The 26,544-nt window shown below is 37.1% G+C and overlaps 1 protein-coding gene across 1 annotated transcript in view; it reads left to right on the plus strand.

Moving 5' to 3' along the window:
* WWP1 (WW domain containing E3 ubiquitin protein ligase 1) overlaps positions 1–26,544 on the plus strand; it is a 74,456-nt gene that overhangs the window by 30,870 nt on the left and 17,042 nt on the right. Inside the window, exons 3-15 of the mRNA XM_087961973.1 lie at positions 473–614; positions 1,550–1,674; positions 6,007–6,144; positions 6,232–6,292; positions 8,180–8,343; positions 13,390–13,738; positions 14,188–14,283; positions 15,045–15,219; positions 18,192–18,246; positions 18,324–18,408; positions 18,502–18,630; positions 25,104–25,176; positions 25,268–25,339. Coding sequence (XP_087818099.1) covers positions 473–614; positions 1,550–1,674; positions 6,007–6,144; positions 6,232–6,292; positions 8,180–8,343; positions 13,390–13,738; positions 14,188–14,283; positions 15,045–15,219; positions 18,192–18,246; positions 18,324–18,408; positions 18,502–18,630; positions 25,104–25,176; positions 25,268–25,339 — 1,664 coding nt within the window. The remainder of the gene's footprint in view (positions 1–472; positions 615–1,549; positions 1,675–6,006; positions 6,145–6,231; positions 6,293–8,179; positions 8,344–13,389; positions 13,739–14,187; positions 14,284–15,044; positions 15,220–18,191; positions 18,247–18,323; positions 18,409–18,501; positions 18,631–25,103; positions 25,177–25,267; positions 25,340–26,544) is intronic.

The following is a 26,544-nucleotide window of genomic DNA, read 5'->3' on the forward strand; positions in this document are numbered from 1 at the left end:
ATGAACAGTTAATATTAGTGTACTGATTTGTTACTAGTGAAGTATGAAGAACAACTTCAAATAGATCTATTTAACTGCTTGTTATCACATCTTTCCAGTAGTACTCATCCATCAGGTTTTAGTTTTTTAACATGGCTCCTTTTAGATAGATGAAAAAGGAAGTGTGAAGTCCGATATTGTTTCTGGATTACAACAGTCATGCTGGAATATATACAAGGGATTTTTCTTAGAACAAAGCAGAAGCCTTTTGATTGTCAATATGTTCTAAATTAGAGTACTGAAGTACTTCTACGCAATTTTAATGTACAGTAAAATACTGTTTGTAATCACAAAATGTGCACTTGGCCTGGATTTTCTAGATAGTGGTAAAAATAAGCTCCCCCATTCATTAGTTTTGAATAGACACATTGTAATCAATTGTCATTTTCTAATAATAACTATTTCCAGTAATTTGAATTTTTTTTTTTTTTAGTTTCTAGTGCCAAATTGAAAAGAAAAAAGAACTTTTTTGGTTTAGCTGCCATTTATACAGAACTAGTAGCAGACAACGAAGTGAAGAAAACATCTAAGTCTGGCAGTTCCTCAAATCCAAAATGGGAAGAACAATTAACAGTGTAAGTAGAATATTTTTGTAGTTAACTATTTCTATCCCAAATGTCCAGAATAAATATGCAGGCACCAGACCCCTTAATCACACTATTTTTTTATGGACAAGATAAGGAAAAAACATTGGGTGACAGGGAGTTAGTCACTGTGTTATGATGGGATAGGAGTGTAAAGTCTCCTCTGTTAGATTCTACCAAATACTGTTTTGGATTGCATTCAGGATTGTCTCACCTACTATTGGATGAAGAAACAAACACAAATTAATCCCCATTTTTGAAAATAAAATTTTCATCAATAATCTGGCCTTGTTTCTATCCATAAAAGAAATACAGGTAAGTGGAAACATAAATAAACAGAAGCATATTTTATAATAACAAAACAGGAGGCAATATTGAATAGTGTGTTAAAATAAAAGTCAAGGGAAAGCAAATTAGAAAGCTTTACCTGGAAATTGTAGGGAATGTAACCATAAAGAAAGAACTTTGGTTACCTTTGTTTTTGTGCAACTTCAAGAGTACTACATACTGTATAAAAGTTAGATCTAAACTGGAAGTTTCTACTAGTTGCGCTTGGCTTTTATTCCTTGGTGATACTTCCGTTGGTTGACATATATGAATGAATTCGGAAAAAAATATGCATAGCAATAAAATAACCGTGATAGTTTGAATATTGAGGAAAAAGAAGATGGAGATTACTTTGAAAAGTATATTATGACAGTTCAAATATTGTGTATTTAGGTTATAATATGACTCAACCATTTTAATTATTGAACTCAGGCTGTAAACTGTATTATAATTGTATTGATGTAATATTATTCAAACTTACTGATTTCTAATTAAAAGACAATATTAAAATAAAATAATTATTTTTTTGCATCTTGGGGATTATTAAATATATGCAGTAATGTATTTCCAATTTTAAAAAGGAATCTTTTTCTGTATAGGAATGTGACTCCACAGACCACTTTGGAATTTAGAGTTTGGAGCCATCATACTTTAAAAGCTGATGCTTTATTAGGAAAAGCCACTGTAGATCTTAGACAAGCTTTGGAAGTTCACAATAGAAGATGTAAGTTAAAGTTTGCATAGAATCCACTTATCTTGTTTGTTTATTTTTAATATTCTGTACTTTATGCCCACATTATGCTTTAAATATAGGCATGCTAAATGTTATGTGATAATAATTCCTCTGAAATACCCCAGGCAGATCCAGTGAGCAACTTGGGAATTATGCTAGACTTGTGACTCCTGCTCGAAGAGGAGGTAATAGCTATGGCTAGGAGATCTTTTATACAACCTTGGATTGTGTGCCAATTGCATCCTTTTCTGGATTATGAGGCTCTGCACTCAGTCACTCATGCCCTGGTCATCTCCTATTTAGATTATTGCAACACTCTCTATATGGGGCTACCCCATTGGAAGCTAAAGTTGGTTCCGAATGCAGCCATGCATACATTTTTAAGTGGCTCTTAGGGTGGCATATGTAACCCCAACATGTAAATGTTATGCAAGCTGCACTGGCTGCTGATTTGCTTCTGAGTCCAATTCAAGGTGTTGGTCAATACTTTTAAAGCCCTTTATGGCACAGCTCCAAGATATCTTAGAAGCCCTTTGCCCCTCTATATTCATGCTGGCAGAAGAAGTCTACTTCAGATACCATCAGCCAAAGAATTATGGCTGGCTAGGTCCAGGAATAGAGCCTTTTTTGCCATGGTCCTGCTCTTTGGAACATCTTGTCACAGAAGGTAAGTTCCCTGTCTGGTCTTCAGGAAATGCCTTAAAACTGGCTATGCCAGTTGGCATTGGGGTGGTGGTCCTAAAGGAGAAGCTGTTTGCTGGAGATGGCTTGTGTAATACCATAGCAGCCACAACCACCTTTTCACTCTAAACCTGTGGGTTGTTTTTTTATTTTATTTTAATCTTTTGTAATTTTGATTTGTTTTTATATTTAAAATTGTTTTTACTTCCTTATGTTTTAACTGTATTGTTAGCCACTTCGTGTTGCCTTGTACTGTGAGATGAGTGGTATATTAAATGGATTGATCGATCAATCGATCAATAGATATAGAAAGTCAGACAGACAGACAGACAATGTTGGAATCATTAGGAAATGTAATCTGAACTAAATATTATTTAAGAATCAATGAACAAAGAAAGCCCAAAGGAGTTTACCAGTGGAGTTCAATAAAAAATTTGGAAGAAACGATGTCTATTCTAAAGGGCTATGTGCTAGCTAGTTGTGAACATAGTTGTGAACATTGAAAAGGTCATCTTATGAATAGCTACTGATTGTGAAAATATTCTTTGGCCCTTCTGATTAATTGAACTAATTGCTTATTAGTGTAAGCAAGGAAAATTAACAAGTATAGGAAAGGAGCATTGTGGAAGAATTAATGGGATGAGCTCCTAACAAGTAGGGAGTGTATACTATCTGAAGGAAACAAGAAATAAAAGGGTTACAAAGCACAAATGAAGTTGAATGAAGTAATAGTCAGCAGTTAGGATGTGTACTGCTTGTCTTTATTTTGGTCTTGTTTTTGATCCTTTTTTTATAATTTTAATAACAATTTTATTGATGTTTAGAGATACAAAGATAAAACACTAATACAAACTTAAAAAAATATAAAAGTAAAAACAAAAAAGTGGAAAGAATAAAAATTAAAAAGAAAGGAAAAATATAGTAAAGAAAAAAATAAGATTTACCTGTCCTTCATCACGACAAATAGAAACATTTTCAGAACCTTATCACCTTCCCTGAAGTTCAGCAACAAAAAAATCTTCTTCCCATATGTCATTTCTTATCTGTAAACAAGCATATTTAGCCCTAATTAACAGAGGTCTATTAAGAGTTTCCAGAAATAACAACATATATATTTTAACCTTAATTAAATATAAAACAACTTTAAATTCCTTTACTTTCATATAAGCAATGTCACTTTCTCTGAAAATACAACAAAAGATTTCTCCTTTCCATAAATGATCTCTTGTCCTCAAGCAAATATTTACATTTGTTTTTATTAAAATTTAATTATCATTCAGTCCTGGTGAGCAAAATCCATCAAGAGTTACCAGTAACAACAACCTATATATTTTAACCTTGATCAAATACATGTACTCCTTCCTTTTGCTTTTAACAAACTTGATCTTTAAACCCTTTAAATAGCACCCCAGAATTTAATTTCTTTTCATTTTTTCTTTGTCCCTTCAAAACTTTACATGTCTCTTTGGTAAATCCAAAAGAAAAAAAATTATTGAAGTCTGTCTTCAGGTTTGTTATTTGTGTATACCTTTCAATTATTAAGACATCATCTGGTTTCATTTGTAAATTCTATGTAACATCTTTTTCCGTATCATTTTTAAGCTATCATTTTTAATCAGTCTCTCTCTTGTCCAGTAAAACTATTTTTTCTATAATCTCTTTTCAATCCACTTTATGATAGCAGATAGTCTTAAGAGTAATTTCTGAGTGCATTGTTTTCAAATAACAATGAATTGAATTGTTTGCTTGAATTGTTTCAAAGGTAAAATATCTGATCTATTCTGAATTAGTGAGTCTCCTCTTCTTTAATTATAATCTTTAGTTCATTTTGGTTCCCTCTTAATGTCCAGCCTTCAAAAGTTCCATCTTATGTATTTTTTCTAACCAACAGCATTTCTCATGGAAATTTTTGTTATACTTAATTTCATACTCTTCATCTTTAGTAGAATTCTGAAGAATTCACAGGAAGGATTCTTGCTATTAATTTCAAAATCTATTTGAAACCGATCTGGCTCCTTCGTCCATTTATGACTTTCAGAAAACCAATGTTTTAATCACTCTTTTGCTATTTATTCCAAAATTAGAGGTTTTTTTTTTTTAAAAAAAAAGCTCTTAAACCTATATAAAACTTCTGTTGTCAAGGATTGAAGGAAACTCATCCAGTGTAATGAAACTTACTGTTCTGAAGGAGATATGTATATGTGTCTGTGGGTGGGTGTGCTTATGTACGCACATGTGTGTGCACACAGACATATGCATATACATACTGTTATAAGCAATTTCCATAGGTGTTAAGAAAAAAAGTATGTGAATCCAATATGAGCTTTGGGTTGCTTAGTAGGCACAATATAACATGCTAGTGTTGATCTAAAGAACTCTTTCATGACTTATGGTCTAACTATCTGTGAACCATTTTTTCCACCATGAACCTGGTTAGTTAGATCAATAGAGACAATTCTTAAAATTCTCCTGATGCTAAAAACATGACTCTCAATAATTTAGTAAAGGACATTCTTCTGTATGGCTCCCAGGTATTGAATGGTTCCCTAAAGGAGATGCAGTTGGCTCCCATTCACCCATTATTTAGGAAAATGGTAAATTCTTATATATTTTCTAAACTTTTAATTGTTATTTATTTTAATGAGTTTAACTTCTTTATCTTTTAATTGTATTCACATTATTCTGTTCGTACTATATACTTTATTGTTGCAACCTATACTGAATGTAAAGAAATGCAGTAATCAGGGCATCAAATTAGAAACTAGGAAACCATGAGTTCTAGTCCTGCATTAGACATATAATGAGCTGGTTGTCTTTGGGCCAGTCATTCTCTCAGCCCTAGAAAAGAAGCAGTGGTAAACCACTTCTGAAAAATCATGCCAAGATTTGTCTAGGTAGTTTCCAAGAATCAGACACAATTGAATGGAAGAATAAAAATGCTGAATATTAGAATTAAAAAATTGAATATAAATGCAATAATAAATAAATGTTGCATTGGGAAGGAAGAAATAAAAAAAACCAATTTCATGAACAGCTTTCAGTTTGTGTGAGTTGTGCTTTAACAGCATAAAGATCCTTATATGTTATAGGTTGGGTGACAAAGAACCGGGGGCTGCCCTGGAAACAGCAGAGGACTAGCCCAGGTGCCTCTGCCAGCAAAAACAGAGCTCTGTTTTCACTTGCAGAGGGTTGGAGGAGGCCGTGGCAGCCAAAAACTGAGCTCGGGAACCTGTTTTCGCTGGCAGAGTGCCTGGGGCACCATAGGTGTCCCTGACACAAGTGACGTTAATGCCCCCCACCACCCCCGATGTCAAACACAATCCTGATGCAGCCCTCAGTGAAATCGAGTTTGACACCCCTGTTATAGGCTCATTTTGATGTTTTTAAAGACTTTATATCTTGAATAGTGCATATGCAATTAGATAATTATTACAGACTATGCTTCATAGTGTGATGCGCTGTTTGGAGTTCTGTATAATTTTATAACCATGTTGTAGTAATCTTAATATTTAAAATGATTAGACATACACAGGGATTTTTTTTTCTCCTACATATTTAGCTACTAGAGTTAGATCTGAAAAAATGCATTTGCTGTTTTAATAAGTAGCTTATTTTTTTTACAAAACACTTTTTTTCTGATAGTAGAACATGTCAAAGAACATTTGAAGCTTTCACTGGAAAATAAGAGCGGCTTGATACAAACAGGAGAACTGATAATAGTGCTTGATGGTTTGGTGCTTGAAACAGAATCTCTTTCAAATCGCAGCTCACTAGTAACCAGTAAGTTAAATTCAAGGGGATTAAAATTATTATCTCTTAGTCTAAAAAGAGAAATGGAAAAATCTAATTCTCTCTTTTATTGTTTAGCCCAGCAAAATGGTGATGCTTTACATGAAAATAGAGAAACACCTGCTAGGACCGCTTCCAGGTTAGTTTTCTTTTATTTGAATACTATATGTCATTGAATTGAATATGCAGAATATCAGATTACATTGTAGCCTTGGCTAGGTGACAGTGGAATAAATTGTAGCACAGTATCCAGTATGCTATTAGTTTGACTAAATGTTTACTTTAAGGAGGCATTGAGTTGTGTATATTTTTACATGCATATAATGGAACTATTTTGTGAAAATTTATACAATAATTAATATATTTCATAAAACATTTTAATAGGGGGATATGTGTGACTGCAATTTATAGGAAAACAGTTAAGGAAGAATGGCAGTGAACTTACATTACATTATATCAGATTTCTGTATAATGTGTAACAAAATATTATTTTTAACCTCTCCCTCCTATTTAGATAGTTGAAAAAAATAGTCAGTTTGTTCAGCGCCATGTGCTGTTGCTTTCTTAAATGCAGTGTGGCATTACTTTAGTAAATTCTTTTGTGAAGAAACCTACCTAGATGAATTCTACAAAAATTACTTCAAAGTCAGTCCATGCTGCCACTCATTCCTGCTGTAAATCAGCTGGGATTCTCTTGTAAACAGTCAGTCAGTCAGTCAGTCAGTCAGTCAGTCTGTAGCTTAGCAATAAAATACCTGATCCAGTTAAACATCATTCTCCCCCCTGCTATTTTTTGTTTGTTTGTTTAGATCTAATGTGTCCCTTATTTTCTTAAAGTGATAAAGCAGCAGTCTTTATTTACAATGAATATACCTATTTATTTGTTCTCTTCATTTTTCTCTGTCCAGTAGTACTTTGTTTTGAAATGACTGTGAAGTACAAAATGTGTTACACTGAATTGTTTTGCTAAGCTATTTTGACAGGAAGTTTCCATTCAATTTTATCAAGTATCATTTAGCATCTTTAGTGGCCAGCGTTGTTCTTTTGTGTAATGAAATTTGAAATTTATTATAGTCAAAAATAATTGGTGTTCTACTTAATAAGAAATCTTATATACTTATTAAAATAATATACACATTCAGAAAACAAAGTGATTGTAAGTAGTTTGTGAAGGGGCAAGATGTTATACAACACATTAAATAAACACCCAAATACACATTGAGATAATGTTAATATGAATAGTTGATATTTTACACATCATTTGTTTATATTCTTCTTTAGGCATGTAGTTCTCTTACAAAGAAAAGAATTAATGTAGATGTATTTTTTTATGTCTGTAAGCCTCCTAGAGTTACCTTATAGTAAGATGGGTGGCCAATAAATTTTATTGATAAACAAACAAAGTACAGGTAGTACTCACTTAATAATGATAATTGGGATTGCAACTCTGTTACTAGGTGATGTGGTTGTAAAGTGCAAAGGCATGTAATTTACAATGGCAGTTGTGAGTTAAAGTGGCAGTTGTGACAATCCCAGTTGCTACCATCAGGCAAATCCTGCATCGTTGCATGATTCTGCAGTCACATGAGCACTATTTGAGGATAGCTTTCCTATTGACTTTTCTTGTCAGAAACTGGCAGTAAGGTCACAATGGTGATCATGGTATGATGCAACATAATTTTGCACTAGTTGCCAAGTGTCCAAATTGCGATCACGTGACCCTAGGGATGCTGTGATGGCTGCAATTATGAGGGCCCTTTGTCAGTCCCCCTTGTTCAGCACCATCAAATAATTGATGAATGAGTGGTCATTTGACAAGAACTGCCTCTATTCCTTGCTCTAATGGCTGAAAACATAATAGATACACAAATTAAATATGATGCTGAGAAATGAAAATAGGTGAAGGAAGAAGAATATGAAAATTATTTAAAATACATTTACTTTTGATTTATATATAGTGGGTTACTGGAGTGGAGAATATATAAATGTAATACCTTTTTCATGACCTGTGTGATATTTCCTACAGATTAGATAATCAAACACCATCAAGTTCCATAGCACAGATCTCATTCCCTATACATGCTGTTAATGGAGACAATGGAGACAACTCATCATCTCCTCATATTGTGACCAGATCCAAAAATTCACCAATACCAAATCCACTGTCAAGTGAACAAGATAACAACATTGGTAAGGAAAATGTTGGCTAAGATGTTTTACTACATTTCCTTATTTTTTTTAAGGAAACATTAAATTAATACTAAGAAGTGATTTATTAAGTTAGATTATTGAGAACCTAGTACATAGGAGGAGAAACTTCAATATGTGTATGTATCAAAATGTCACTGTCTCTGTTGTGATATACTTACTGTTACATCAAATAATCTCCTGACCTTTTGCAGCAGCTTTTAAAGGATGATATGGAAAAATGTTAGGTTAAAAATTGGATTTAAAAAGGCTTATATGTCACCTTGAGATCAGATGTTTTATCAATGCTATTTATTTGTTCATTGAAACAAGAAAAATGCAAACTGTAAACATTTATTCAGAATATGTATACAGTTTAATGCAACTTAATTTATAAGTACAAGCTATTTGAGTGAAAGTGGAATAAAAATGTAATAAGTAATCTTGAACTCAGATTTCTTGGGGGCGGTGGAATTATTTATCTGATGTAAAACTTCAATGAAATGACTCAAGCTAGCATACAATGGGTTAAAACATAATTTAAATATAAGGTGAAATACCATAATAATAGCAGCATGTAAAGGAATGTACAAACATTCAAATAGCAACCATTCAAATAATTTACAAATTACCTAAGACCTGCAGGAAAAATAAACTTTTTAATTCTTTCCTGAAGGTCAACAGGGTTGAGGCCCAATGCTATTCCTGTAAAGTGTAAGGAAGAGGACCTTGATGCAAGATTGATGTCAGCTTTACCAGGTAGACCAGACAGGAAACATGACCAGATAAGCTAATTCTAGTTTCTTGTACAATTAACAGAATCATACAATTTTCCTGCTGTCAATTTTACAGCCTAATAACTTAAGCAAGGTCCTTCTTCAGCCTCTTGCTCACTCACTAGACAGCTGGGGACTATGCTACCTCTCATCTGATTATTCCCTAGGCAGCACTTTTTTGCCCCATCTTCCAAGGTCTTTTTTTTTTACCATTACACATATTTCCTAACAGTCTTGACTAACCAGGAGGAACATAGGTTCATCATACAGGTGGCTGTGCTCAAAGCATTGAGAACCTTATTTGCTTTCTTGAGACTCACAGGATTAACTCTTCTCAGATACCAGTTACAGTAGGACTTGCTCACGCAATGTTCAACTTAGAACTGATCTAAGTGATCTTATTTGTGAGGTTTCTAGTAGTATTGGCATATTATCCTTTAAGATATTCCTTTATCTGTCTTTTCCTAAGATGTTATGAGTCACACTGAACAGGACTGCTAAACAGGATTACTGCATTCCAGATGCAGTAATCACTAATCAAGGAACCACGAAGAATACTGCCATGGACACTGACAGGGCAAGGCAGTAGTGACTGGTATATAAACAGAGAGCTAAACCCAGTCCCTTCTAGCACTGATATTGTTACCTAATTGGATAATGAAATGTTTGCAAAGAAACAACCAAGCTCAGAGAGCCCCAAGGTCCCCACAGTTCCATCCTGAGCTATTCTATTATTATTAATCTATTCTGTTCTATTATTTGTAATATGTATTTAAAACGTAGCTGTTTTATAACCTGAAAATTCAAACTAATTAGAAGTAAAGAATCATAAATATAATAAAATATACTGCTGTAATAATGTAATTTATTGCTTAGATATTATGTCTTCCTTATAACAGTCTTAGGGAAATTAATATTGAAGTATACAGACAAAGCTACATATCTACTATATGTACTGTTTTTAATGGATTTTGCTAATCAAACAAAAAAAAGTTGCCAGATTCATTTTCTGTTCTGGCTGGATGGAATCAAACATCTTTTTTTAAAAAAATGGAGAGTACCCCTTTCACTTTGGAAAAGTGGATAAAACATTTTAACCTCATTACTTCTGGAGTCTCTCTACTGGGTATTGGCTGTTCCTTGCTGTGGGTAAGATTGATAGTTTGTCTTTCTACCTAAGATGAAAGATAAAAAGGCACCCCATCCTGTTCTTATTCATGTACAGTGTCGGACTAAAATTTTTGTTGAATCTTTAATACTGACGAGGGCATAACCTGCACTTGTAGACAATAAAATACTTAGGACTTTAAGTCAGAACATGTAATGCAGCTCTGATTCCTACCCCAGATAGTTTTTATCTTTCATTTCCCAGCATCTGCTGCCAGAAATTGTTGTCTCACTTAGCCTTATGGTAAGGCTGTCTCTTAGCTTGAGAAGATAAGGCTGAAGCTTATTCTAAAGTAGAGTATAGAATTTTAGCTGCAGATTCTTTTCATTACTTTCCAGAATTTTCTCCCAACTTCAAAAGGAAGAAGATGTGTTTGCATTAAAATTGTTAGGATGTTTACAGCTGACCTTTTCAGCTTCAGCTTTGGAAATAAAGTTTATTGTTTGTCAGATGTTATGTTGCAATTTCAAGGAAAGACAAGAAGAACATTGGAATCACTTTGAAGTCCTAAACTTTAATAATGGTGAACCAGAGGAATTATATAATGAACTTAAAGTCTTTAAAGATGAATGTGAAAAGAGTGTGTTAAATTGAAATAAGAAAGAAAGCAAATTGGATGTCAGGACAAACTGGAATTGCCAAGAAGAGAGGAGAAGAGAAGCCAAAGTCAAGAAAGACAAAATCTCAGAAAGAAACCCAAACAGTTTTTGAGAACTGTTAGAAAAGATAAGTAGTATTGCAGTTTATACAATATCTGCAGAAACGTAAGAAATGGAAACAGAAGTTCAAATGGGTATGCTAAAGGACACCAACGGATAAGTAGTAACCAATTTTAAGGAGATGAAGAGGGAAGGAGTATATTGAAACACTATGCAATAGAGATCTCAACATCCAAGATACCATAGAGGATATTCCTTACAAGAACCTCTAATATAAAAAAATGAAATTATATCAGCATTTGGATCATTACCACCACAGAAAAAATCAGTCAAATCTCTAAGCTAATCAAGCTATAAAAAATTGAATGGAAGTAGAGATACTTATTTTGGATTAACTGATGAAGAAGATGAATATTTAACATACACCGTGTTAAGTATTAAATATCATTATCTTATAATCCAATAGAAATATTTAGTGTAACAACATTTGTTAGCAAAAAAAATTATTGGCCAGCACCATTCTTCTGAAGCTTCTGAAATACCTGAGGTACTACTGTGTTTCTCATATAATAAGGCCGGGTCTTTTTTTTTTTTTTTTTGAGCCCTGAAAAAACGGCTAGGCTGTCTTTTCGGGGGTGAATTAATTTTTCCTCCCCACGCACCCTTGCCTAGAGCACCCTGTGGGTAGCCACACCTCGCCACCAGCCGCTCCTAATGACCGATCATGGCTGAGCGTGGAGGGCTCCCTACCCCCGCCAAGCACCTTTGCTGCAGACCCGGGTATGGTGTTGGTTGCAGGCCGGGTCAGCAGGCAGGTGGCGTCGGTGTGGATGTTGGCCTCAGCAGGGCACTTTAAATCACAAGACCTTCAGAGCCCGCCGCTGCTGCTTCCTCCGCCGCTCTTGCTTTCCCTTCGCATTCCTCCACCGGCAGCGTTTTAGCCGCTTCTCGGGTAGGGGAGCCACCTCTGTAGCTTCCACAGTTCCCACCGGCACTGGCGAGAGAACAGCGGCAGTGCTGGCGTGAACCGTGGAAGTGTTTCAGCTGCTTCTCGGGCGGGGGAGCTGCCTCCATAGCTTCCATGGTTCCCACCGGTGCTGCGACTGTTCTCTCGCCAGTGCCAGCGGGAACTGTGGAAGCTACGGAGGTGACTCCCCACCTGAGAAGCGGCTGAAACACTGCTGGTGGAGGAATGCGAAGGGAAAGCAAGAGTGGCGGAGGAAGCAGCAGCGGTGGATGCCGAAGGTCTCACAATTTAAAGTGCCCTGCCGAGTGCAACCAGCACCATACCCGGGTCTGCAGCAAAGGCGCTTGGCAGGGGTAGGAAGCACTCTGCGCTCCACCATGATTGACCGTTAGGAGCGGCTGGTGACGAGGCGTGGCTGCCCACGGGGTGCTCCTAAAGGCATGTTCCCCCTGCCCCCCTAATTTTGCATCTTTTAAAATAGGCCTAAATTTGGGGGGTGGGGCTTAATTTCATTTTATCCCTAGAAAACATGCTGGGTCTTCCTATTGGGGGTATTGTTGGAGAAACACGGTAGAACTTGTTAAATCTGTTAAAATTAAAACGCTTACTATTAGTTTTTATAGATTTTTGTTATCTGTAAATCAATTTGATATGCAGATGCTAAGAAATGAGTGGAACAAAGAATCAGAGATCCCTATATTGCGTGGACAATGAGAGAACGTTTTAACTTCTATTGCAAGAGAGTCAATGTACCTCAAATTATGATTTATACAACAAATAATATCTAGAATTTATTGGACTCTGTTACATTTGTATAGAACAAGACTATGTAAAAGCTGCATTGTGTAGTTGAGCATCCATGAAGGCCTTGGAAAAAATAAATGTTGTAATGTGTTTGTACAAACAAAGATCAGAAGAGTACAAGCCATAGTATTCCCTGTGACACTGTATGGAAGTGAAAGTTGGATTTTAAAAGCAGAAGAGAAAGATTATTGATGCCTTTGAACTTTCATTTTGAAAAAACAAATTACCAAGCTCAAATGATCTTACTTTCAGCATGTCATGTGAAAACTGACTCTTTGGAAAAGACTATTGTACTGGAAGAGTTGGGGAAAAGAAGGGGATGACCAGCAGCCAGATGGATGGACTCAATTACAGTGTGCATCATTGGGAGACTTGAAAGAACAAGTTGGAGATAGAGAAAATCTATGTGGTTACTAGGAGTTGAAAATTACTTGAGGAGTCACAAATGAAAGAACCTATTAAGCTGATCATAACATAATCAAATTGTTGCAGTTGCCATTTTATCTGCATATTACTTTAACATTTTAGTAATCTATAATATTTTAACTATCAATAATGTTTGCAGGTTACCATTGTTGGCTGAGCAGCCTGATTTCATGTTTGATTTTGGATGTAATGTTCAAAAGATAAAAGTAATGCTTATCTCACATTTTATTCTCTTTTTGTATATTACAGTTAGTTGTGAATCATCTATAATGGAAGCTGATAATCTTTCAATCTCCGAAATACCTATGGATTCTACAGAAGCACCATCTACATCTGCAGATTGTACCACTACTATTTCAGAAACTCCTATAGAAACTGAGGCTACTACTAGTAATGCTGAAAACAGTACATCTATAACTGCCTTCAATGAATTTTCAGGACTTCAGCCTGTTACTCCTCCAGATTCTGTATCCTCTAGCACAGAGAACAATGCAACACCAATGACAGAAGTAGCAAAACCAAGGGAGTCTGCTAATGTATCTGGCGAAGCTGTAAGGCAGCAACCTGGTAACACCAGCATAGAACCTTTGCCCCCAGGGTATGTGAGATGAGATTAATATAGAAATGTTAGTGACATATTTTAACTAGATAGATGGATAGATGGATGGATGGGGAGGTATTTGTCAATGTGTTGGATTATACTAAGGTAACTGAATTTAATCTCTTGAAATCATTTATGTCTAATATATCTTTAGGTTATTTCTAGTATTTTCTATTGATTTTATCTATCCAGTGGGGCCAAAGTTGAAGATATTTCATCTGATTTTCTATATATAAATGCAAAAAATAAATTTAATTGGGCATTGTGATGATAACTAACTTGTTTTTAATGCTAGATTAACTCTAGTTTAAGAATGTAACCATGTAATAGGAAGGAAGAAGATTGTCAGTGGATTCCTTCCTTCCTGCAGCATCATTTCCTATAACTGATCTAATAGAAACTTTTGTTTTCTATTAATTAAATTCTACTTTTTGTATTTTTCAAAGATGGGAACAAAGAAAGGATCCACATGGTAGAACCTATTATGTTGATCATAACACAAGAACTACAACTTGGGAAAGGCCTCAACCTTTGCCACCAGGGTAATAGTTATACTTTTCCATATATTAATAAAGGCTACAAAATTGTTACCTAAAGATGAGAATTTGCTACAGTATGTTTCTTTGTATGTAAATTATACAATGAAATTTAAGTTTCTTTATATAAACAAAAAAATTAAAAAAGCTAGCCTTTTAGTAATCTTTAAAAGTAAATTCATGAGCTTGAATTATAATTAGGATAGTATAAAGATGCTTCTTCTATCATACTTTCTTCAGTTATTTATGCCCTTTGACTTTAAGGTGAGCTTCCTGGACAATGACTAGGGGGATATTAGTCAGAGGTCTGCCCCATTTTGCACAACTTCTATTTCACTGAAGCTTTACTGCCCTTCACTTCCAATTCACATTATTTAAGAGGGAAGAGGGGACTGGTAACATTCCTTTTATTAACTGTACTATGTCAATATACTAATCGATAAAATTCAACATAAAAATCATCAAATCTGTAACACATAAAAATAGTTTTAAAATTCACATAATTCTGATTGCTTTGGAGTGGCTCCCATTAATTTATTCTGTATTCAGACTAGTTTATTATAGATTTTATTTTGTGTCATTGAATGATTTCTTTTTTTATAATAGCAATTTCCCTGGTGATGACTTTCATATTAAAAGCTTCTAGCTTTTAATCTAGAAAAAGTTCTAGATTAAATCTTCATACCTACTAATATACAATTAACAGTGCCCCATAACAAGTTATTTATTGCTATAACATGATTCCCAACATTGTAATTTCTTCCTAGCTGGGAAAGAAGGGTTGATGATCGCGGAAGAGTTTATTATGTGGACCACAATACACGAACAACAACATGGCAGAGACCAACAATGGAATCAGTTAGAAATTTTGAACAATGGCAGTCGCAACGAAATCAATTGCAAGGAGCTATGCAACAATTTAACCAACGATACCTCTATTCGGTAAAGCTAAAAATGTGTTTAGATTCTTCTTTTGTCCATTCTTATATATTTAATGCATATTAGTATATGTATATGATTTTACATTGCCCTGACAGTGGTTGAGCTGAGATGTGAAGCCGTGATTTAGCCAAAACCGTGTCCTGTTTAACTATATTTTGATACCAGTCCATGGCTGATAAACTACTTGGTCTCGGACTAAATATCTTAAGAATGTTGCCATGAATGAGGACTTCCAGTTTGGGCTTCTTCGGCGACGGACTGAAATCCGTGATCATGCACGGTTTCGATCCGTGCTTGCCGCCGAAGCGCCCCGAGCCGGCTGGATTCAGGGCAAAGCCACCCCGTAGAGGTGGTGAAGAGAGGGGGAGACTGCCAGCAGGGTCGAGGAGAGCTGTATCTCTCCTCCCCAGCTGGCCATTACTCCCTTTCCTGAAGGCGGTTGCAGCGGTGGTCAGAAATGGCCACCTCAAAGAAGAACCCGACCAGAAAAGATTGTGCAGGAGGAAGATAAGAAGAGAAAGCTTTGACTGACCAGGTTGAACTGAAAAAGCAACAACATAAGGTACCCTGGTATCTGAACTATAAAGAATAACATTGTTCCAAAGAAGATTTCTGAAGCGGCGAAGGAGAGAGAGAAGATAAAAGATTTGGGTTTTTTTTCTTTCTTTCCCCATACTGACAGTTGAGACTTAAGTAAGAAACTGAAAAAAAATCACTTTGACATGAATAGGCATTCAAGCTAAAAATAAAATGTCAAAGGGATAATAAAGATTTCTTGGATATTTAAAAACTTTTAAAAGAAAGAAAGAGAAAAGGAAAAAACCAAAAGGGTGGAAGTAAAAGGAATTAACAGTGAAACCTTAACAAGATTCCTAAAAAATACATTCTAACTGAAACTTTGTAACAAGATAATAGAACCCCAGGAAGAGAAAGCGGAAAAAAGAAACAAGAAGAAACAGCCTTGGATTATTTGGATTACTTGGTGATTTTTGGAATTTTGGTTATTGGATTTAAATGACTAAAATCAATTGGGTGGTTGTTTAAAAGTGTTTAAAATGGCATCACTCTTGGAAGAACTGAAAATGGAACTTAAAAAACAGAAAGAAGATGCACAAGAAGGGTTTTTTTGGCTTCGTATTTCAATTATTAGAAATGGAGATCTTGAACTATGAGAAATAACAAGAAATGCTTGAAGAACAAGAAGGGCGGGACAAAGAAGAAGCCATCTTTAATGATCAAGTAATCCTATATGGGGGGAAAAAAGGAAAGGGTTCGGGAAAGAGAGTGAAAAATTTAAGATTTGAAAAAACAACCAAAAAAAGAACAGTTTGAAAAGCAATTAAAATATTAGGAAGAAACAGAAGCGGGGATTATAGAAAAGAGAATTAGAATTAGAGAGACAAGGGGTCAAAAAGGGGAAGGAGAGAAGAGGGGGAAGAAGGAAAGGAAAAGAAGTTATAAAGGACAGAAACAGGATATAGAGAAACAGGGAAAACATACAAGGATTAAAGGTATAAGCCTATTTAGAAGATATAGAGATAATGGGTGAAAATTTAATTGAATGAGAGGATTCTGCAAGGGTACATAAGATAGCATTGTTATATTAGAAATAGAAATGAATTTAAAAAATATGAAACAAGTGTGATTAAAGTGATAGATAAAATACTTATTGTAATGTAATGGAATGTTTGTTAATAAATAAATGAAATGAAGAGAGAGAATGAAATTAGGAAAGGATGGGAACATTTTAATTGTTATTAATGATTTATAAAAATTTTAAGTGAAGAGAAATATGAAAAATATGAAAAAAAAAATGGAAATATTTCAAGTGTTCCTAAGGAAGTATGATATTTAATTGAAAATAAATGTTAAAGATGTTAATTAATATTAATGGAAGATTGTAACTAACATTAATGGTTGAGCCGAATTGGAATAGAATTAGTATTTTATGTATTATTGTTTTATATATATATATACATATATATACATATATATACATATATATACATATATATACATATATATATATATATATATATATATATATATATATATATATAATGTGTGTGTGTGTGTGTGTGTGTGTGTGTATGTGTATGTATGTATGTATGTATGTATGTATGTATGTATATATAATCCTTAAGAACTTAGTGTGTATTTTAAGAATGTACCAAGCAGAATTCGATTGGCAAAAGTTATATGTTATAAAATAGAGGTTAGATATTGAATGTTATAATTGTAAAGGCATAAATTGAAGTTTAAATAAGATCTGAATGGACAAAAATTAAAAGATACAAAGGTGTCATACTCCAATCAGTAACTATAGGGGAAAACTTGTTTAATGAGAAAACAAAATATGAAATTGAAACAGGACAAAAATATAAACATAATGATTAGAAAGATATTGAAACTTAGAAAAAGATATGTAATTGAACTTAGAAAGGAATGAGATAATTAAAAACAAGGTTGAGAAGTCTAAGGGAAGAGAAAAATCACAGAGAAAATGCTAAAATAGTAACAAAATATGAAATAGAATACAAAGATGAATATGAAATTGAGTTTGTGTCTGTATGGAAAAGTGATAACCTGGAATCATGCTATTCTCAACAAAAGATATTTTATTTGTATTAAGTTTTGTGAAAACCCAAATAAAATTTTTTACAAAAAAAAAAAAAAAAAAAAAAAGAATGTTGCCATAATAAATTTGTTAATTTTTAAAATGTTAGAAAGCTAAAAAACAGGAATTTTTGTTTTGTTAACTTCCAGTACATAGTATAAGCTCAATTTTGGAATTGGGTAGTTTCTCTGATTAGAAAGACTCTTATTTGTTTGTTTCATTATTTAGCAAATTTATATAGATTGCAAAGGAACTGATATTGACTGGATGTTTATATGGAAGGATTTTATTTATTTTTATCAAGTGCAGGTAAATACTAAAAAAATAATAATTCCAATTTATTTTTTTTCACTAGGCTTCAATGCTTTCTGCTGAAAATGATCCACTAGGTCCTTTACCACCAGGCTGGGGTGAGAAATATAAATATGTAAAATAATATTCATGCATTATTGTTTATATTGTTTACATAGCTCATTTTTTATTACAGAAAGGAGAGTTGATTCAAATGACAGAGTATATTTTGTAAATCACAATACAAAGACAACACAGTGGGAAGATCCACGGACTCAAGGGTATATTGATAATCTGTTTTTACTCATTAAATAAAATGAAACAAAATTAAAATTACTGCATTTTTAAAAAAACCTGTTGACTAATTTTTTTAGCTTACAAAATGAAGATCCCCTTCCAGAAGGCTGGGAAATCAGATACACTAGAGAAGGTGTAAGATACTTCGTTGATCATAACACACGAACAACTACCTTCAATGATCCTCGTACTGGTAAATCGTCCGTGTAAGTAAAGTGTTAATGGATATTCTGAAATATATGTATGTATATGTAAACCGTGTTTTTCCAACAATGTGGCCCCCCAAAAGGAAGTCCCAACATGTTTTCTAGGCATAAAATGAAATTAAGCCCCTCCCCCCAAATTTAGGCCTATTTTAAAACATGCGAAATGGGGGGGAAGGGCGGGGGGGATTTGCCGTTAGAAGCGCCCTGCGGGCAGCCATACCTCACCGCCAGCCGCTTCTACTGGCCAATCATGGTGGAGCACAGAGGGCTTCCTATCCCCGCCAAGCACCTTTGCTGCAGACCCAGGTATGGTGCTGGTTGCAGGCCGGGTCAGTGAGCGGGCGGTGGCGGCGTGGATGTCCGCTGGCAGCGTTTCAGCAGCTTCTCAGGGTGCCGTAGCTTCCACAGTTCCCGCCAGTGCTGGCGCCTCTCTCGCCAGTGCCATCTCCAACAACAGCGTCTCCAACAACAGCAGCGGCAGGAACTGTGGAAGCGTTTCAGCTGCTTCTTGGGTGGGGGAGCCGACTCCGTAACTTCCACGGTTCCCGCCGCTGTTTCCGCTGTTGTTGGAGACGGCGCTGGCGAGAGAGGGACAGCTGCAGCTAGGCCTGGGCACGCTTGGAATGCAGGAATGGGCTGCGAACCGGGACTTTGGGAAGCTTGCAGAGCTCGAGGCTGGAGCACCAAGGGTAGCAGTGGCTGAGATGCTCACTTGGCTCTTCTCAAGCCCAACCAGCCACTCGGGATTAAACGAAAATGCACTGCGCGGCGCTCCCAGGTACCTCAATGGTTTTTTCCCCCTGTTGTTGCAGGGACGGGGATGGGGGGGGGGGGAAAGTGGGAGCGACTCAAACGCTGTTGTTGGAGACAGCACTGGTGAGAGAGGTGCCAGCGCCGGCGGGAAACATGGAAGCTACGGAGACCCGAGAAGCGGCTGAAACGCTGCTGGCGGACATCCATGCCACCCGCCCACTGACCTGGGTCTGCAGAAAAGCGCTTGGCGGGAGTAGGGAGCCCTCTGTGCTCCGCCATGATTGGCTGTTAGTGACTGGTGGCAAGACATGGCTGTCCACGGGGCGCTCTAGGCGAGGGTGTGCAGGGGTGAGAAATTAATTCACCCCCGAAAGGACGTCCTAGCCGTTTTTTCGGGGCTCAAAGAAAAAAAAGACCCGGCCTTATTATATGAGAAACGCAGTATGTATATGTATATGTATATGTATATGTATATGTATATGTATACTAGCAATTAGATGAATTATTTTGTATGAACTCCATGATGTTCTCATCTATATATTCTATTTTCCCTTACTGAAGACATCTGTAGAAGTTCTCCAACTGCTGCCATAAGCTTATCTGGCAGCAGGTTAGAATTAAGCCTTTTGTAAAATCATCCCTGGTTTCTGGAATGAATTATTTTCATTGTTGGGATTTAAAAATCCTTATTTATATAATTTTAATTACTTTAACATTTTTGATGCTGCTTTATGGTTTTTTTGCTTTATGGTTCTGCTGTGAATGTGTAATATTGTTACAATAATGGAGATTAAGAAATGCATACAGTGAAATCATTCTTCCCTCTTTCCCAGTATGCATAGTTTATTCTCTAGATCAGTGGTTCCCAAACTTTTTCAGTCCACTGCCCCCTTGGTGCTACAAACTCATCCTCGGTGCCCCCCCACCCAGGCGTGGGATTCAAATTTTTGTGGGTGTGGCCTAATTTGAGGGTGTGGCTTGCTGGTCGTGCTGGGTGGGTGTGGCTTGCTGGTCATGTGACTGGGTGGGCGTGGCTTGCTGGTCACGTGACTGGCTGGCTGGCTGGGCATGGCTTCACATGACCGGGTAGGTGTGGTTTGGTGGTCATGTTACTGGGTGGGCGTGGCCAGGTGACTGGCAAACAAGTGGTCCTCACTTAATGGCCGGTTGTTTAGCAAGTGTTCTAATTTATGACTGGCCTCCCCAGAGATACTTAACCTGTTTTTGGAGTTTTGACAGCCATGCACACACATATACACACACTCCCTTCTAACCCTGCTGGAGCAGGTCATTGGACTAGAATCGGCAAAGCATCTCTGATTAGGTTCTAGTAGTGAATAAAATCTAATCAGAGATGCTTTGCCGATTCTTGTTGATTTGTTTTATTTGTATCTCTTTATTTTATGTTGCTGAATAGCATTGACATGTGTGTCCCTTCTTGTGAACAACCCAGAAGCTTTTGTGATTCTTTGCAGCAAAAATTAGGGACCTCTGGCTTTGCTCTACTTTTCAAACTTTTCAACCGCGTTCTAGGTGCCGGCCCCGCAGGTCCACCCCATTGAGTCCACTGCACTGGAGGGACCTGCCCAAGCAAGTCAAGTCAATGGGGTGAGACTGAGAGAGGGAAAGAGAGAGAGAGAAAAGAGAGAGAGAGAGAAAGAAAAGGAAGAAAAGAAAGAGAAAAGGGAAAGAAAGAAAAAGAGACAAAGAAACAGAGGGGATGCAAAAAAGGGACAGAAATAAAAAGAAATAAAGGAGGGAGGGAGGGAGGAGAAAGATAATGAGATATCTATTCTAGTCCAATCACCTGCTCCAGCAGGGTTAGAAGGGAGTGTGTGTATGTGTGTGTTCTCCTTGTAATTTACCAGTGCATTTTGGTTTTGCCTTCTTCAGAATTGGCACTGTAATACATTGAGGAAAAGTAATTTTTAGGGTGGAGATCTGGTCCAACGGATCCTGTTTGAAGCCTCAACAAAATGTGAGAGCTTCCTGATAGTCTTGACCATGTTTCGTCTACAAAACCTTTAATAGAAGCCAAAGATGTTTCAGTGTGGAAAAGGGCCTCAGTTTAAACTAGGCCTCATTTCAATCTGATGCATCAGGTCTCTCTCTCTCTCTCTTTCTCCCCCTCCCTCTCTCCCTCCCTCCCAGACTGGCTTTGCTCTACTTTCCCAATGTGCCTGTGGGGCTGGCGCTTCAAACATGGATGGATGGATGGATGGGTGGGTGGGTGGGTGGATGGCTAGATAGATAGATAGATAGATAGATAGATAGATAGATAGATAGATAGATAGATAGATAGATAGATAGATAGAGACAGACAGAGAGAGAGAGGTAGGTAGGCAGGCAGGCAGGCCTTTTGGATGAATGTATGGATAGGTAGGTAGGTAGATAGATTGGTAGATAGATAGATAGATAGATAGATAGATAGATAGATAGATAGATAGATAGATAGATAGACAGACAGACAGACAGACAGACAGACAGACAGACATCTATATTGGTAGGTAGGTAGTTAGGTAGACAGAAAGACAGGTAGGCAGGTAGATAGGTAGACAGGCAGGCAGGCAGACCTTTTGGATGTATGTATGGATGGACGGACAGACAATCAGAAAGATTGCGACAGCGGTGGCACTTTGGGAAAGTAGAGCAAAGCCAGAATGGGAATTGAAGTCCACACAAGTTCCCAAGGTTGAGAAACACGGGCTGAATATATCAACTCAGCCATTCTGGTTTAGAGTTTAGCATGCTGTTTGATTCTGGATTAGTCAATAAACCATGGCTAAGATCTTCCTGCTCCTTAATGCAGCTGCCCCTTCTCCAGCCCCCTGCCCCAGTTCTTTCTTTGGCATCCAATTTTGCAATGCCAGCCTCCCCAGGGCAGCGATGCGGCCAACTTCGCCCTCTTTGCTTCAACCCAAGGTCCACTTCCATCGGGCCAAGCAAGGGGAGGTACTGTGCACATGCTCATAGACTCCCAACTTCGGGGAAGCCTTCCGCCCATCTTTACGCTCCGCCCGGGAGGAGGAAGGCGTGCGGAAGCAGCCCGGACCAGCGGCGGAGGAGGGAACAATCACTTGGAACAATCACCAACCAAGCAAGTGCAGGGCTCAGTTGGAAGAACCGGGCTGCAGAGGGAGGCTAGGTTCAAGGTCCGGGACAGCCACGTAGAGCCGAACCGAACCGAGCCACGCGCCTTGGAGACCTGCAGCTGCACCCACTCGCATCCTGCACGCAAGCCCGGCTGGCTGGAGAGGAGGAGGCTGGGTGGGCGCTGCGCACTCTCTTGTTCTCCTCTGGGGAAGGGGGCCCTAATGCCAGACCACCCACCCTTTCCACTGCGTGCCTTGGGAGGGTTTTGCTTTCGGGCCTTGTGGCGTGCCTCCGCCGCATCTACTGGAGAGGGCAGCCTGCAAGCTAAGGCGCCTCCTTTCCGCCACCTCCCACCTACCTTCCCCCCAGGCTTGGCAAGGCTCACCGCGCGCAGGTTCCACATTCAAGGCAGTCAATGGGCTGCGTGGCCAGCAGTCAGTGAGCCTGCGGGGCCAGCGCCTCGAACGCCCCCCTGCCGTCTCTTAGCGCCCCCCTGCCGGCCCCCTTGCCTCTTAGCACCCCCCTAAGGCATCCCACCGCCCACTTTGGGAACCACTGCTCTAGATTTACTAAAGTAACTATACCTCCTCTTCCTTCTGCCCAGTAAATGATTCCTACATACTGCCATCAAATTCATCTTCCTTTTATGTCCTCAGCTCAAAATCACAATTGGGACCAGAATTTTAGTTGCTAAGTGATGGGATTGCTAAGCAAAATATAATATGACCTCATTTCTTAGCGATTGCAGTCCATGTTGGCAATTAAGCAGATTTTACTGGTTATTAGCCAAGGACCCATCACAATCCAAGCCATTCTGGACTTGGTTCTTTCCAGTCCCTGGGCATCAGTAAGGTAGAACAGCCTCCAGTTCCTCCCACATGCCTGTTTCTGCTCCCATCTCTGCCCTTTTATCTACCCTGCATTCAGCCATGCAGGGCACTTGCTTGTCATACTCTGATATGCGTCAGCCACCCCAGCTGGGTCCCAGTCATCCTTGCCACCTTACAAATTAAGATCCCTGTCCTCTGTTCCCCCAGCTCACTTTCACCACTGTCTTTTTGTTCCTGTTGATGATGAGATGTGCCTGACCTGGCTGCTTTGCCCTATGGGGTTGACTTTGCATGGTGATAAAGAAAGCAAAACGCTTTAAAGAGGGTAGAATACAACAAGCACTGATTTTTTTCCCTATATTCCTGGATATATTCCTGGCATTGGCTTTGTACCAAGAAAAAAAAAGCAGCAGAAATCCAACCTCATATAGCCTAAGAGCACCACAAAAAATGGCATTTTGGTATGCTATTGCCCCTTTAAGCAACTCTGTACTCCCCACCACCACCTTTTTTGCTATGCAAAGCCAGCAATGAGGCCAGGCAGGTCTTATCAGTAGCGAGAGTAAGAACTTGGTTGTGAAGATAAACTGGAGTGTTGAGTACAGGGCAGCAGGTGGGAAAAAGGACAAAGATAGTAGGGGGAGTGCTCCTGCAGATAAGGGTGAGTGAGCTGCCAAATGCGTGAAGTTTTATCACATGATCATGGGGCTCTGTAATGGCCATAGCTTCAGGCACAAGTCCCTTTGTTCCCAGCCATCCTAATTTCAAAACAATCACTGAACAATGTTTCTAAGCTGATACTACCTGCAGATATCTGAGTTTGGGTGTTATATGAGTGAAGAATATGCAGGAGTTACATGTTATACAGTGTGATTTCTGAAGCATAAGGTGAAAGATTATATCATTTTAAATATTATTTGGAAGATAATGCTTTGAAATAATTAAAGGAACTCAGCTATTTCCAGGCTTCTCTATAAGCTTGGGGAAATCTCTACTGCATTAAGAAATCCATTCATGAAAATTAATGTGATTCTTAAAACATGGACATCATTTTTCAGGATTTACAGATGTTTATAATGAGGAATCATTTCAGGTAGTCTGAAATATATAAATTGTGCAGGAGGTTTCAAGCTGAAGACTGCAGGAAAAGACAACCCATTAGCAATAGCACTTAAATAGAAGTAGGGTAAGGAGGACACTGTGAAGACTGGGAAGGGGTAGGCAGGCTAGTTGGATATACTGTAATAATTCAAGAGTGGCAGTAGTGGCAGCTAAATAGAGATGGTGAAAAAGACATTGCTGAGAAGACTTGAAAGAAAGAGCAAGTCATCAAGTTAATTAGTAAGGATAATAGCAACCTAGGAAGGCCACTGGGAAAATCATTTCACTGGGCAGAGAAATGCACAGGTTTTATATTGGGGAAATGAGGAAAGATGCATAGACTTGTTTTACTTGCTTCCTAAAATTTTTCCAGAATTTGGCTTAGCAAAACCCAGAATAACCAAGAAGATCTGAGTTTATATTAGCCATACTTTGACCTTTCTGGAACAGTTTGACTAAACTTCTGAGCCACAGAGTGTTTCTTTGGGATTCAAAGCAAACATCTGTACTATACTTTCATAAGGACCAAAACATTTTTGTTTGTTTGTTTTGGAATTGCATAATCTTGTTCGAAGATAAGATCATAAAATTAATCTAGAATGGAAGTATACATACATTAGCTGTTACATCATTTGTTAGACCAAATGAAATTTTCATTGTGTTGTGTTTAATAAATTTATATATGTTTTTTTATAGAAATAAAGGACCACAAATTGCTTATGAACGCAGCTTTAGGTGGAAACTAGCTCATTTCCGCTACTTATGTCAGGTACTATAATACTGTCTAAATTTAAACTTTAAATTTACTTTTATAACTTTTGTGTTTATAGTTGGATTAATCATTTACCTTCTCTCTATAGTCAAATGCTCTACCAAGCCATGTGAAGATCAATGTATCCAGACAAACTTTGTTTGAAGATTCCTTCCAACAGGTAAAATACTGTTAAAATAATAAAGTATGGAAACTAACACACAATATTGCAAAAATAATATCTTTAAAATGACTTAGATTTGTATGTAGGAAAGGAAATCTTATTCTAATTAAAATGTTTGAAGGTATTTATTTATTCAGAAGTTCCAGAAGAAAAAATGTTGCCTATCAAATCTATACATTAGTAAGAAACCATTTGTTGTTCATTTTTTTGTTTAGCTTTTTTTTAAGACTGCCTAAGTCCAAACATTTATGGGCAATTTACACTTTAAAATCAGGAACACTTAAACAAATAAAGAAATTGTCATCCAGAAGGAAAAAAAACATTACAGCAGTTTGTAGAACTATAGTGCAGTGTTATGTCAGCATTACAAAGCATGCCCATGCCTTTTTTATCTTTTTTATCTTTTTATTTTTTTTATTTTATCTTTTTATTTTTTTTATTTTTATTCATTATTTTACTTATAAAATTTATTGGCCACGCATCGTGCCAAAGGGTAACTCTGGGTGGCTAACAGCATATGTGTGTGTGTGTGTGTGTGTGTGTGTGTGTGTGTATGTATGTAATATATATATTTGTAGATTTGTAGATTTTCACAGGTACAGGTATGTAGGTCTAGGTGTGTTCGGGTCTTTTCCTGTGTAAGATTAAGAGTATCTTGGCGACATTTCGGCGAGGTCCCACTTGCCATCCTCAGGCTGGTGCTTTCAGCTTCGTGCCAGTGCAAGCAATGTGTGATGGCGAGTGGGACCTCGCCGAAACATCGCCAAGATATATATATATATATATATATATATATATATATATATATATATATATATATATATATATATATATATATATATATATACACACATACATACACACACACACATACATACACACACACACACACACAAAAACATAAATTAATTAAAACCAAACATTAAAATCTAAAGACATGTGGAAGAGTTGGGTGGAGTGGAGGGAGGTGGGATTTGTTGTTACTTGATCAACCACTTCTTTGAGTTGTTCCCCTATTGCAGCCCCAAGCCAACTTTTATAGAATTTTATAGAATTTAGAAGACTTAGACTTAGAATAACTTTGAATGTCCTTTGTAACTTTGTCACTTTGAATGTACACTAATCGGCATACATTAAAATGAAATTTTGTATATACCCACATATGACACAGAGAAACACCACAGTCTAGTTTAGATATATAC

The sequence above is a fragment of the Notechis scutatus genome, chromosome 3 (genome assembly GCF_049901735.1).
Source record: "Notechis scutatus isolate UNSWTSFEM ecotype Mainland chromosome 3, rNotScu1.2, whole genome shotgun sequence".
Classification (NCBI taxonomy): Eukaryota; Metazoa; Chordata; class Lepidosauria; order Squamata; family Elapidae; genus Notechis; species Notechis scutatus.